The 11,949-nt window shown below is 44.2% G+C and overlaps 1 protein-coding gene across 1 annotated transcript in view; it reads right to left on the bottom strand.

The window, feature by feature from the left end:
- Window positions 1-896: 896 nt before the first annotated feature.
- The window catches only part of LOC106560616 (solute carrier organic anion transporter family member 2A1), a 43,642-nt gene continuing 32,589 nt past the window's right edge, over window positions 897-11,949 (bottom strand). The window contains exons 9-14 of the mRNA XM_045687971.2: window positions 7,187-7,382; window positions 5,094-5,241; window positions 3,405-3,580; window positions 2,920-2,984; window positions 2,245-2,365; window positions 897-1,928 (exon numbers count right to left, since the gene is read on the bottom strand). Coding sequence (XP_045543927.1) covers window positions 1,808-1,928; window positions 2,245-2,365; window positions 2,920-2,984; window positions 3,405-3,580; window positions 5,094-5,241; window positions 7,187-7,382 — 827 coding nt within the window. The 3' untranslated portion in view covers window positions 897-1,807. The remainder of the gene's footprint in view (window positions 1,929-2,244; window positions 2,366-2,919; window positions 2,985-3,404; window positions 3,581-5,093; window positions 5,242-7,186; window positions 7,383-11,949) is intronic.

The following is an 11,949-nucleotide window of genomic DNA, read 5'->3' as shown; positions in this document are numbered from 1 at the left end:
ACCCCCTTCCCCATGTAGGGATACTGAACCCCCTTCCCCGTGTGGGGATACTGAACCCCCTTCCCCATGTAGGGATACTGAACCCCCTTCCCCGTGTGGGGATACTGAACCCCCTTCCCCATGTAGGGATACTGAACCCCCTTCCCCGTGTGGGGATACTGAACCCCCTTCCCCATGTAGGGATACTGAACCCCCTTCCCCGTGTGGGGATACTGAACCCCCTTCCCCATGTAGGGATACTGAACCCCCTTCCCCGTGTGGGGATACTGAACCCCCTTCCCCATGTAGGGATACTGAACCCCCTTCCCCGTGTGGGGATACTGAACCCCCTTCCCCATGTAGGGATACTGAACCCCCTTCCCCGTGTAGGGATACTGAACCCCCTTCCCCATGTAGGGATACTGAACCCCCTTCCCCGTGTGGGGATACTGAACCCCCTTCCCCGTGTGGGGATACTGAACCCCCTTCCCCATGTGGGGATACTGAACCCCCTTCCCCGTGTGGGGATACTGAACCCCCTTCCCCATGTAGGGATACTGAACCCCCTTCCCCATGTAGGGATACTGAACCCCCTTCCCCGTGTGGGGATACTGAACCCCCTTCCCCGTGTGGGGATACTGAACCCCCTTCCCCATGTATGGATACTGAACCCCCTTCCCCGTGTGGGGATACTGAACCCCCTTCCCCATGTATGGATACTGAACCCCCTTCCCCGTGTGGGGATACTGAACCCCCTTCCCCGTGTGGGGATACTGAACCCCCTCCCCCATGTATGGATACTGAACCCCCTTCCCTGTGTGGGGATACTGAACCCCCTTCCCCATGTAGGGATACTGAACCCCCTTCCCCATGTATGGATACTGAACCCCCTTCCCCATGTAGGGATACTGAACCCCCTTCCCCATGTATGGATACTGAACCCCCTTCCCCTTGTAGGGATACTGAACCCCCTTCCCTGTGTGGGGATACTGAACCCCCTTTCCCATGTAGGGATACTGAACCCCCTTTCCCGTGTGGGGATACTGAACCCCCTTCCCTGTGTGGGGATACTGAACCCCCTTCCCCATGTAGGTATACTGAACCCCCTTTCCCGTGTGGGGATACTGAACCCCCTTCCCCATGTGGAGATACTGAACCCCCTTTCCCGTATGGGGATACTGAACCAACTTCCTCGTGTGGAGATACTGAACCAACTTCCTCGTGTGGAGATATTGAACCAACTTCCTCGTGTGGGGATATTGAACCAACTTCCTCGTGTGGGGATATTGAACCAACTTTCTCGTGTGGAGATATTGAACCAACTTTCTCGTGTGGGGATATTGAACCAACTTTCTCGTGTGGGGATATTGAACCAACTTTCTCGTGTGGGGATATTGAACCAACTTCCTCGTGTGGGGATATTGAACCAACTTCCTCGTGTGGGGATATTGTAGGAGTGTAGGATAGTCGAAGGGGAGCTATAGTGTCCTGAATGAGGGTTATAGTATCCTTACCAGAGCTGGAGTGTCCTTCAGTGCTGAGGTTACTCCAACAGGAGGATCAGCTGGGTTTGAGGATACTTTAAGCAGTACGTTGAAACATTCTATGGTTGAAAGGCATAGTGGACTTTGCCCACTGGCAGTTGATAGGTGAGTCTCTTCTCTCATGTGAGACAGGTTAGGTGGATCAGGTAGGTAAAGGAGAGTACATTCAGACAGAACACCTCAGCAGACTGTTGAAAGGAACAGTAGTGGACCTGAGATTACTATTTAAAGTGAGATGGGAGAGAGGACGGAATGGGGAGCCAGGAGGTCAATTGTATCCCAGATCAGAGTGGTCCATCAGGCCTCTTCTCCAGGCTGTACTCCCTGGTCCTCAGGACCTTCCAGCCCACCACCCCAAGCAGGAAGATCCCCATCAACTTGAAGCCCACCTGCAAGCCCAGGTACCTGCAGAGATACGATAAGGCAGGAGGGTTAGAGCTAGTTTAGCATGACTGTAAATATCACATTCCCACCTGTAGACCCAGGTACCTGCGGAGATACGATAAGGCAGGAGGGTTAGAGCTAGTTTAGCATGACTGTAAATATCACATTCCCACCTGTAGACCCAGGTACCTACAGGGAAACCAATCAACCAATCAGTCAACCAATCCAGTCAACCAACCAATCACCAATCAATCAATCAACCAATACATTAATCAATGAATCATTCTCACTTGTATAAATGAGGCATGACAATAGTTGTATAATACTTTTTTCTCACCTGTTCCTCAGGATGTTATTGTTATAGTAACCACAGCCCAGCCGGTTGTCACAGGAATATTTCCACCAGATACAGGAGCTGTCGATGACAATGCCGAACAGGGCTGGGGCTGGTAACCAGGCTAGAATAGAGGAGGATCACACAATACATAACATTATGTACAGGAGCTGAGGATGACCATGCTGAATAGGGCTGGGGCTGGTAACCAGGCTAGAATAGAGGAGGATCCTACAATACATAACATTATATACAGGAGCTGAGGATGACCATGCTGAATAGGGCTGGGGCTGGTAACCAGGCTAGAATAGAGGAGGATCCTACAATACATAACATTATATACAGGAGCTGAGGATGACCATGCTGAATAGGGCTGGAAACCAGGCTGTTATAATACAATAATATGGACATTATCTTAGACATAACTCTAAACAATAACATTGTTCATAGAGAATAACGGCATTTCAATATAGTTCACATCAGTTGTCATCCACTAGAGGGCACTGTAACACTACACTGACGGATGATAAAGACGGGTCATATCCTAGAAGACGGGTCATATCCTAGAAGACGGGTCATATCCTGGAGCGGTGGATTTGATATATTATTATATTCCATTGTGTGTTTCTTTAGGAACATCTGTCTTTATGAAGAATACATCTGAAAGAGGACACTTACCAAGCACTCTCATGAGCAAAAACTGGACTCCTATGGCAAAGGATTTATCTTCATGGGGAACAGTTCTGAAACAATTCAAGCAAAGTAAGATAGATTACATAAAAAAAATTACAAAAAATATTATGTTTTAGCTTAAATAGACATGTTCATTGTTTTCTTCTCTATGGACTTTGTGCTACTCATGAGGAGTATTTCACATCAAATCAAATTAAAATGAACAATTAAATGAAATTACACTTTATCCAGTCATTATTTAGCTAAGGACCATCATATTCACTACCAGTCAAAGGTTTGGACACAGCTACTCATTCAAGGGTTTTTCTTTATTTTTACTATTTTCTACATTGTAGAATAATAGTGAAGACATAAAAACGATGAAATAACACATATGGAATCATGTAGTAACCAAAAAAAGTGTTAAACAAATCAAAATATATTCCATCATATAGATGGGGTTGTGTGTTAGAGAGAGAGAGAGAGGTTACCTGAGGACCATCATATAGATGGGATTGTGTGTTAGGGAGGCGATCAACCCGGCCAGAGAGATGAGGAACATAACAGGAAGTAGATAGTGAGGACATTGGTTGGGGCAAGGACCGGGGCGGGCAGTACCCCCACCACTACCCTGTCTGTAAGCTATACAGATACAGTCTGTGTACTTCTACAGTAGAAGAACACAGGAGACACCAGTGTCAATATATAAAAGATAGACAACATATACATTATGCCATACATTTCTCAGATTCAAGAAGCAAAATGGCTAAATTGTGAACGACCGATACCCTATACTGATTTGAAAGTACTGTAATCAAATGTTAACTACAGTTAACTCTTGGTCTGAATTGAAGTCTAACTAATTCAACTATTCAACATAATGACCATGCATTGACTATTATATACACTAAGTCAAGTCAATATAACTATTAGCCTTGCCACAGTCCTGCTTGTGGATTACTCTACTACCGCAACATCTACAAGTGGTTTAACTCCACTGAAAACACTTCCTGTGTCCCAGGGCTGATTACAGATGGATCGGACTGGCCCATTGATTGTTAACATCCATATCATGTAGCTGTAGCTGTACTGTAGGTAGAGACTGTAGCACACAGTCAGACACATAGCACTATGTCTGGCTGGCTGCCTTGCTGACCAATACACTCTCCTAGACTGGGTTTAATCAGTTTAACCAATACAAACAGTTGAAGATTTAGACCTTACAGATATAGGATCTTAATTTGACCAGTTTCTTACAGTAGGAAAATACCAGGACATGGCCCTGCAGTAACAGGAAATGTGAATTATTTTGTGGATTATAATTAATGGACATTTTTGTAAGCGGGTTGCTAAACATTTTTTGTTAGGGCAAATCAAGTCTGACATTTTTAAGTGGAATCTTTAGAAGCTTTTTAAAACCTTGAGTACACTACAATCGGTGGTGAAAAAAAGTACCCAATTGTCTTACTTGAGTAAAAGTAAAGATACCTTAATAGAAAATGACTCTGCGAAAGTGAATCACCCAGTAAAATACCACTTGAGTAAAAGTCTAAAAGTATTTGGTTTTTAATATACTTAAGTATCAAATGTAAATGTAATTGCTCAAATATACTTAAGTATCAAAAGTAAAAGTATAAATCATTTAAAATTCCTTATATTAAGCAATAAAGATAGCACCATTTCTTGTTTTCTTAATTTACGGATAGCTCCAACACTCAGACATAATTTACAAACTAAGTATGTGTTTAGTGAGTCCACCAGATCAGAGACAGAGGATTACCAGGGATGTTCTCTGGATAAGTGTGTGAATTAGACCTTATTCCTGTCCTGCCAAGCATCCAAAATATAACATGTACTTTTGGGTGTCAGGGAAAATGTATGGAGTAAAAAGTACATTATTTTCTTTAGGAATGTAGTGAAGTTAAAGTTGTCAAAAATATAAATAGTAAAGTACAGATACCCCCCCAAAAATGACTTAAGTAGTACTTTACACTACAAGTTTGCATTTCCTGCTGTACAGGACATTTACTGGGTGATAAAATGAAGATCTTACATCTGTAACATTACCATTGGTTCAGTTATGCCATATCACTTCCCTAACTTCCTTTGGACTTATCTTTCTGCAATCAAAGCAGATGAATATGCACTCATTAGAAGCCTGAGATTAAATGGCCACGTACCAGAACCCTGAATTTATTCTTGGGGTCTTTGGTGTACTCTTTGCAGCCTGCGTGGCAGGGAGACAGGTACTCAGTGTTGTCAGATCCACACACCGGGTTAAAGGCGTTAACCGGACAGGAGCAGTTGGAATAACAGGTGGCCAGAAACCTGTGGGACGGGAGAAGATGTTTAGAGAATGGGTTAGGGTGTCACAATAGAGTTATAGCCTTTTTCTACATTATTGTGTTGAGCTGGCACATATATTGGTTTTTCATATGGACCTTTCCAGCACGGTACCAAGCAGGCCAGATGAGTACAAGGCTAGCTAGGCTTGGCTTAGCTCGGCTCAGCTCAGTAGTGTGAAAATGGCATTTCCACTGTTTATTTAAGGGTTATTGGATCACAGCAGAGTTCTGGGTGGAGTTAAGTTCATCAGTAGAGTTCAGTGCCAAACCACATAACAGAAGACAACCGAGATACGGGGTTATGGGGTAAAGACCAGGGTTCCTGTTAATGTTACATGTTGTTCATTAGCCTCTGTTTGGTGTTGTACTGTAGTAACAACATCCCTAGTTGTTTGGGTTCACCAGTGGCACAGCGCCAAACAGTAGCCTGGTCTTAGTGTCCACAAGTGGCTAGTTAATTAGCGTTGTCTTCTGCAAAGTTCACAAGGCTCCGTATGTTTGCTTGTGTAATATCAAAAAGAAAGATAAATTAAGTTCAATGTCCTCAAGACCTGACAATATTATAACTGATGGGCTTGTGCAAGTGTTTCACCAGGCTCTTTTTTTATCCAATGAATTAAAATGCTTCTGTCCTCTAGTCCTCATGACCTCCCTAGAACTCCACGTATTAAAAACCTTCAAAATATCAACTGTCAAACTACAGAGACAGTAACACAGCATCCCCAAAATGACAAACTACAAACATACACATCAACAACAGCCCAATCAGGCAGGACAGGGCCCAATCAGCCAGGGCAGGGCAAAATGAACCAGGAAAGGGCCCAATCAGCCAGGATATGGCCCAATCAGCCAGGGCACATGGCCCAATCAGCCAGACATGGCCCAATCAAACAGTACATGGCCCAATCAAACAGGACATGGCCCAATCAAACAGGACATGGCCCAATCAGCCAGGACATGACCCAATCAACCAGGACATGGCCCAATCAAACAGGTCATGGCCCAATCAAACAGGATATGGCCCAATCAGGCAAGGCCATGGGCCAATCAGCCATGACATGGCCCAATCAAACAGGACATGGCCCAATCAAACAGGACATGACCCAATCAACCAGGACATGGCCCAATCAAACAGGTCATGGCCCAATCAAACAGGACATGGCCCAATCAGCCAGGACATGGCCCAATCAAACAGGTCATGGCCCAATCAAACAGGACATGGCCCAATCATCCAGGACATGGCTCAATCAAACAGTATCATTATTAAAGAGAAAATAGTGGAGACTTCATGAATAGTTCAACAACATCCATGTCCCATGAAACCATATAGTCAACCAGGAGATGACCCAATCAACCAGGACACGGCCCAATGCACTGACGTGGCCCAATCCACCAGGGCACAATGCCCAATCAACCAGGGCCACATGGCCCAATCAACCAGGGCACATGGCCCAATCAACCAGGGCTACATGGCCCAATCAACCAAGACATGGCCCAATCAACCAAGGCTACATGGCCCAATCAGCCAGGACATGGCCCAATCAGCCAGGGTAAATGGCCCAACCAACCAAGACATGGCCCAATCAATCAGGTCTACATGGCCTAATCAGCCAGAACATGGCCCAATCAGCCAGGGCACATGGCCCAACCAACCAGGGCTACATGGCCCAATCAGTCAGGACATGGCCCAATCAACCAGGGCTTCATGGCCCAATCAGTCAGGACATGGCCCAATCAACCAGGGCTACATGGCCCAATCAGTCAGGACATGGCCCAACCAACCAGGACATGGCCCAATCAGCCAGGACATGGCCCAATCAGTCAGGACATGGCCCAATCAGCCAGGGCTACATGGCTCAATCAGTCAGGACAAGGCCCTCCAAATATGTAACTGTTTGGCAAAGATGCAGATCCCTTCTCTGACTCACCCATGGGGTGTGTAGTTGACCTTCGCCACCCTCTGTGTGGGACAGCCCATGAAGAAGAGAGGGATGATGAGGATGACAGAGATGGTGAGCATGGCGACAGAGAAACGAGGGATGGTTTTCAGAGAGAGACCTGTCCTCTTCATGATGACTCCACCCACCAGCATCCCCACAGCAACGGACGGAAGGTTCACCGCACCTGAGGGAGAAGACACGATTTGAGAGCAGAACAGATTTAAATACTTTCTCCACAGTATGTAACTGTATACTGTTTCTTTGTATCTGTGTGGTGTATCGATCTCTACATACAGGACTACATAGACAGAGATAGTATGAAAGAGTACTTAGTGAGCTGATTTGACTTCACTAAAAGATAAGATCAACTTTATTGTCTCAGGCATACAAAACGCTAGCCTGGTTGCCAGTCTCTGGTTCAGCTAGTACATGACACAGAGTACAAGGAGTGGAATGTTACAGAGACTGGTACCCAGATCAGAGCCGCAGGAAAACGTGTGTAGCGAGACAGCATTTGCCCCAGTACTTTTCAATCTGAAATGGCGCCGCCATAACATTTTCAAAAAGCAGCAGCACCAAACGCGTTTACCAGATATTTATTAGTTCACGTCATAGAAGAAAAAAAACGTAGAAAAAAATGTGCAATGAAAAAGAAAGCAGTCATCTCTTACTGAACAAGTTGACGTAGTACCACCCCAAATTTCAGCCCATTTGTGTTTTCTGGTGAATACAACCTGGGATTTCACACGGTAACCCACCCCCCCATGCTCGCTGTGACAGGTGGGTTCACCTATCCTGCCTGTTTGGCCCTGTCCGGGGGTATCATCGGATGGGGCCACAGTGTCTTCTGATCCCTCCTGTCTCAGCCTCCAGTATTTATGCTGCAATAGTTTATGTGTCGGGGGGCTAGGGTCAGTCTGTTACATCTGGAGTATTTCTCTTGTCTTATCCGGTGTCCTGTGTGAATTTAAATATGCTCTCTCTAATTCTCTCTTTCTCTCTTTCTGTCTTTCTCTCGGAGGACCTGAGCCCTAGGACCATGCCTCAGGACTACCTGGTATGATGACTCCTTGCTGTCCCCAGTCCACCTGGCCGTGCTGCTGCTCCAGTTTCAACTGTTCTGCCTGCGGCTATGGAACCCTGACCTGTTCACCGGACGTGCTTGTTGCACCCTCGACAACTACTATGATTATTATTATTTGACCATGCTGGTCATTTATGAACATTTTAACATCTTGACCATGTTCTGTTATAATATCCACCCTGCACAGCCAGAAGAGGACTGGCCACCCCTCATAGCCTGGTTCCTCTCTAGGTTTCTTCCTAGGTTTTTGGCCTTTCTAGGGAGTTTTTCCTAGGGAGTTTTTCCTAGCCACCGTGCTTCTTTCACATGCATTGCTTGCTGTTTGTGGTTTTAGGCTGGGTTTCTGTACAGCACTTTGAGATATCAGCTGATGTACGAAGGGCTATATAAATAAATTTGATTTGATTTGATTTGACATACACAAAATAGTCCCAATTGGTGAAGTGAAATGAAAAAAATAACTTGTTTAAAATTATTATAATAATTTTTTTAACGGAAAGGTGGTGCGTGCATATGTATTCACCCCCTTTGCCATGAATCCCCTAAATAAGATCTGGTGCAACCAATTACCTTCAGAAGTCACATAATTAGTTAAATAAAGTCCACCTGTGTGCAATCTAAGTGTCACATGATCTGTCACATGATCTGTCACATGATCTCAGTATATATACACCTGTCCTGAAAGGCCCCAGAGTCTGCAACACCACTAAGCAAGGGGCAACACCAAGCAATCGGCACCATGAAGACCAAGGAGCTTCCAAACAGGTCAGGGACAAAGTTGTGGAGAAGTACAGATCAGGGTTGGGTTCTAAAAAAATATCCAAAACTTTGAACATCCCACAGAGCACCATTAAATCCATTATTAAAAAATGTAAAGAATATGGCACCACAACAAACCTACCAAGAGAGGGCCACCCTCCAAAACTCACAGACCAGGCAAGGAGGGCATTAATCAGAGAGGCAACAAGGAAACAAAAATAACCCTGAAGGAGTTGCAGAGCTCCACAGCGGAGATTGGACTATCTGTCAATAGGACCACTTTAAGCAGTACCACTCCACAGAACTGGGCTTTACAGAAGAGTGGCCAGAAAAAAGAAATTGCTTAAAAAGAAAAAAATAAGCAAACACGTTTGGTGTTCGCCAAAAGGCATGTGGGAGACTCCCCAAAAATATGGAAGAAGGTACTCTGGTCAAATGAAACTGAAATTGAGCTTTTCGGCCATCAAGGAAAAGGCTATTTCTGGCGCAAACCCAACCCCTCTCATCACCCCGAGAACAACTATGGCAGCATCATGCTGTGGGGATGTTTTTCATCAGCAGGGACTGGGAAACTGGTCAGAATTTGAAGGAATGATAATTGGCGCTAAGTACAGGGATATTTTTGGGGGAAATCTGTTTCAGTCTTCCAGAGATTTGAGACTGGGACAGAGGTCCCTAAGCATACTGCTAAAGCAACACTTGAGTGGTTTAAGGGGAAACATTTAAATGTCTTGGAATGGCCTAGTCAAAGCTCAGAACTCAATCCAATTGAGAATATGTGGTATGACTTAAAATTACTGTACACCAGCGGAACCCATCCAACTAGAAGGAGCTGGAGCAGTTTTGCCTTGAAGAACGGGCAAAAATCCCAGTGGCTAGATATGCCAAGCTTATAGAGACATATCCCAAGAGACTTGCAGCTGTAATTGCTGTAAAAGATGGCTCTACAAAGTATTGACTTTGGGGGGTGAATAGTTATGCACGCTCAAGTTTTCCGTTTTTTTTGTCTTATTTCTTGTTTGTTTCACAATTTCACAATTGTTTCATACTTCAAAGTGGTAGGCATGTAAATCAAATTATGCAAACCCCCCAAAAATCTATTTTAATTCCAGGTTGTAAGGCAACAAAATAGGAAAAATGCCAAGGGGGTGAATACTTTCGCAAGCCATGGTAATCATGTTTTCAAAGTTAAAATGAAAGCTGAAATGTCTTGAGTCATTAAGTATTCATCCCCTTTGTTATGGCAAGCCTAAATCATTTCAGGAGTAAAAATGGACTCACTCTGTAAGCAATAATAGTGTTAAACATGATTTCTGAACGACTACCTCATCTCTGTACCCCACACATACAATTATCTGTAAGGTCCCTCAGTCAAGCTGTAAATTTCAAACACAGCTGTAACTCAACAAAAAATGTGGAATACGTCATGGGGTATCAATACTTTCTGAAGGCACTGTGTATGTGTTAATTAAAGCAGTTTAGTCATCCTCTAAAACTAGCTAGAACGATCCAATCTATAGCTAGCTCACAAAACTACTAACGTTAGCTTTAGTAGCGTAGCTAGATAGCTAGCTGGCTAACATTAGCTGGCTAGATTGATGCAATCATGTAGCCAGCAGCTAACGTTAATAATGTAGACTCAGTGAATAAATGTGTTTGGCACAAGATAAAGAATATGAAATGATTTGCTGCTTCTACCCAAGGCATACTGTTCCTGGAAAAGTTAGTCAGTCAGTTTGTTAGTCCAGTAATGTTGGCATATTATTTCCACTGTTGGTGATTATTCACAATTGTTTGTGGCACAAAAGTAAAGATTCTACAACTTCCGCCACAGAGCAGAAGTCTACACAGACACTATGAACACGTGGTAGTTTGAAGGGTTTGATCCACCTTAGGCCAGGAATATTTTCCAATTCACACCCCAGCCATATAGTCATAGGACAGATGAAAAGGGAAGCTATATATATATAATAATAATAATATGTTGTAATAATAATTTACCAGACCAGGTCATGAGATCAGGAAAAACTCCAGGCCCCAGAAACGAAAAAAGCATAAATTTTTCCACACCATTTTTTTTACCTGTGGTGCCACCTCTATCCCAGACTATACAAGCGCTGCTGATCCCACAGATAGATGAATGCTTAGCCAGGACTAGACACCAGATATAATACGGTTTCAATACTCACTTTCTACCAGCATCCTTAGAGACAGCCTTTTCACACCACAACAGTATGTTGAACTCTTTGATGTAAACCATTATCATAACAATCCCAAGTGAAGAACAGAGATCTATGTCTTCAACTCCATGCCAGGTAGCCTTGTGGTTAGAGTGTAGGGGTGGTAGGTAGCCTAGTGGTTAGAGTGTAGGGGTGGTAGGTAGCCTAGTGGTTAGAATGTAGGAGTGGTAGGTAGTCTAGTGGTTAGAGGGGGAGGTAGGTAGCCTAGTGGTTAGAGCATTGGGCCAGTAACTGAAAGGTTGCTGGATCGAATCTCCGAGCAGGGCAAGGTAAAAATCTGTTGTTCTGCCCCTGAACAAGGCAGTTAACACACTGTTCCCCGGGCGCCGAAGATGTGGATGTCGATTAAGGCAGCCCCCCCCCCCCCCACCTCTCTGATTCAGAGGAGGAGTTGGGTTAAATGCAAAAAGTATTCAGTTGTACAACTGACTAGGTATCCCCATTTCATCTGTTCCACAAAGATGTGGTAAAGGGGGTTTGTTTGAACGCAGACCGTTCCGTTGATCAGATTGGCGCACATTCAACAAATCTGATTTAACAAAGTGGATATTTGTAAAAAATCCATCATGATTTTATATATTGTAACAGAACCACCATGTGGTTACTGAAGTCTGTTCTGGATATATTTGTCTGTTTTTTTTGTTGCGTAACAGTTAAACGGTTTTTTT

Source organism: Salmo salar, chromosome 10 (assembly GCF_965601325.2).
Source record: "Salmo salar chromosome 10, fSalSal1, whole genome shotgun sequence".
NCBI lineage: Eukaryota > Metazoa > Chordata > Actinopteri > Salmoniformes > Salmonidae > Salmo > Salmo salar.
This window is presented reverse-complemented; position numbering and strand designations above follow the sequence as displayed.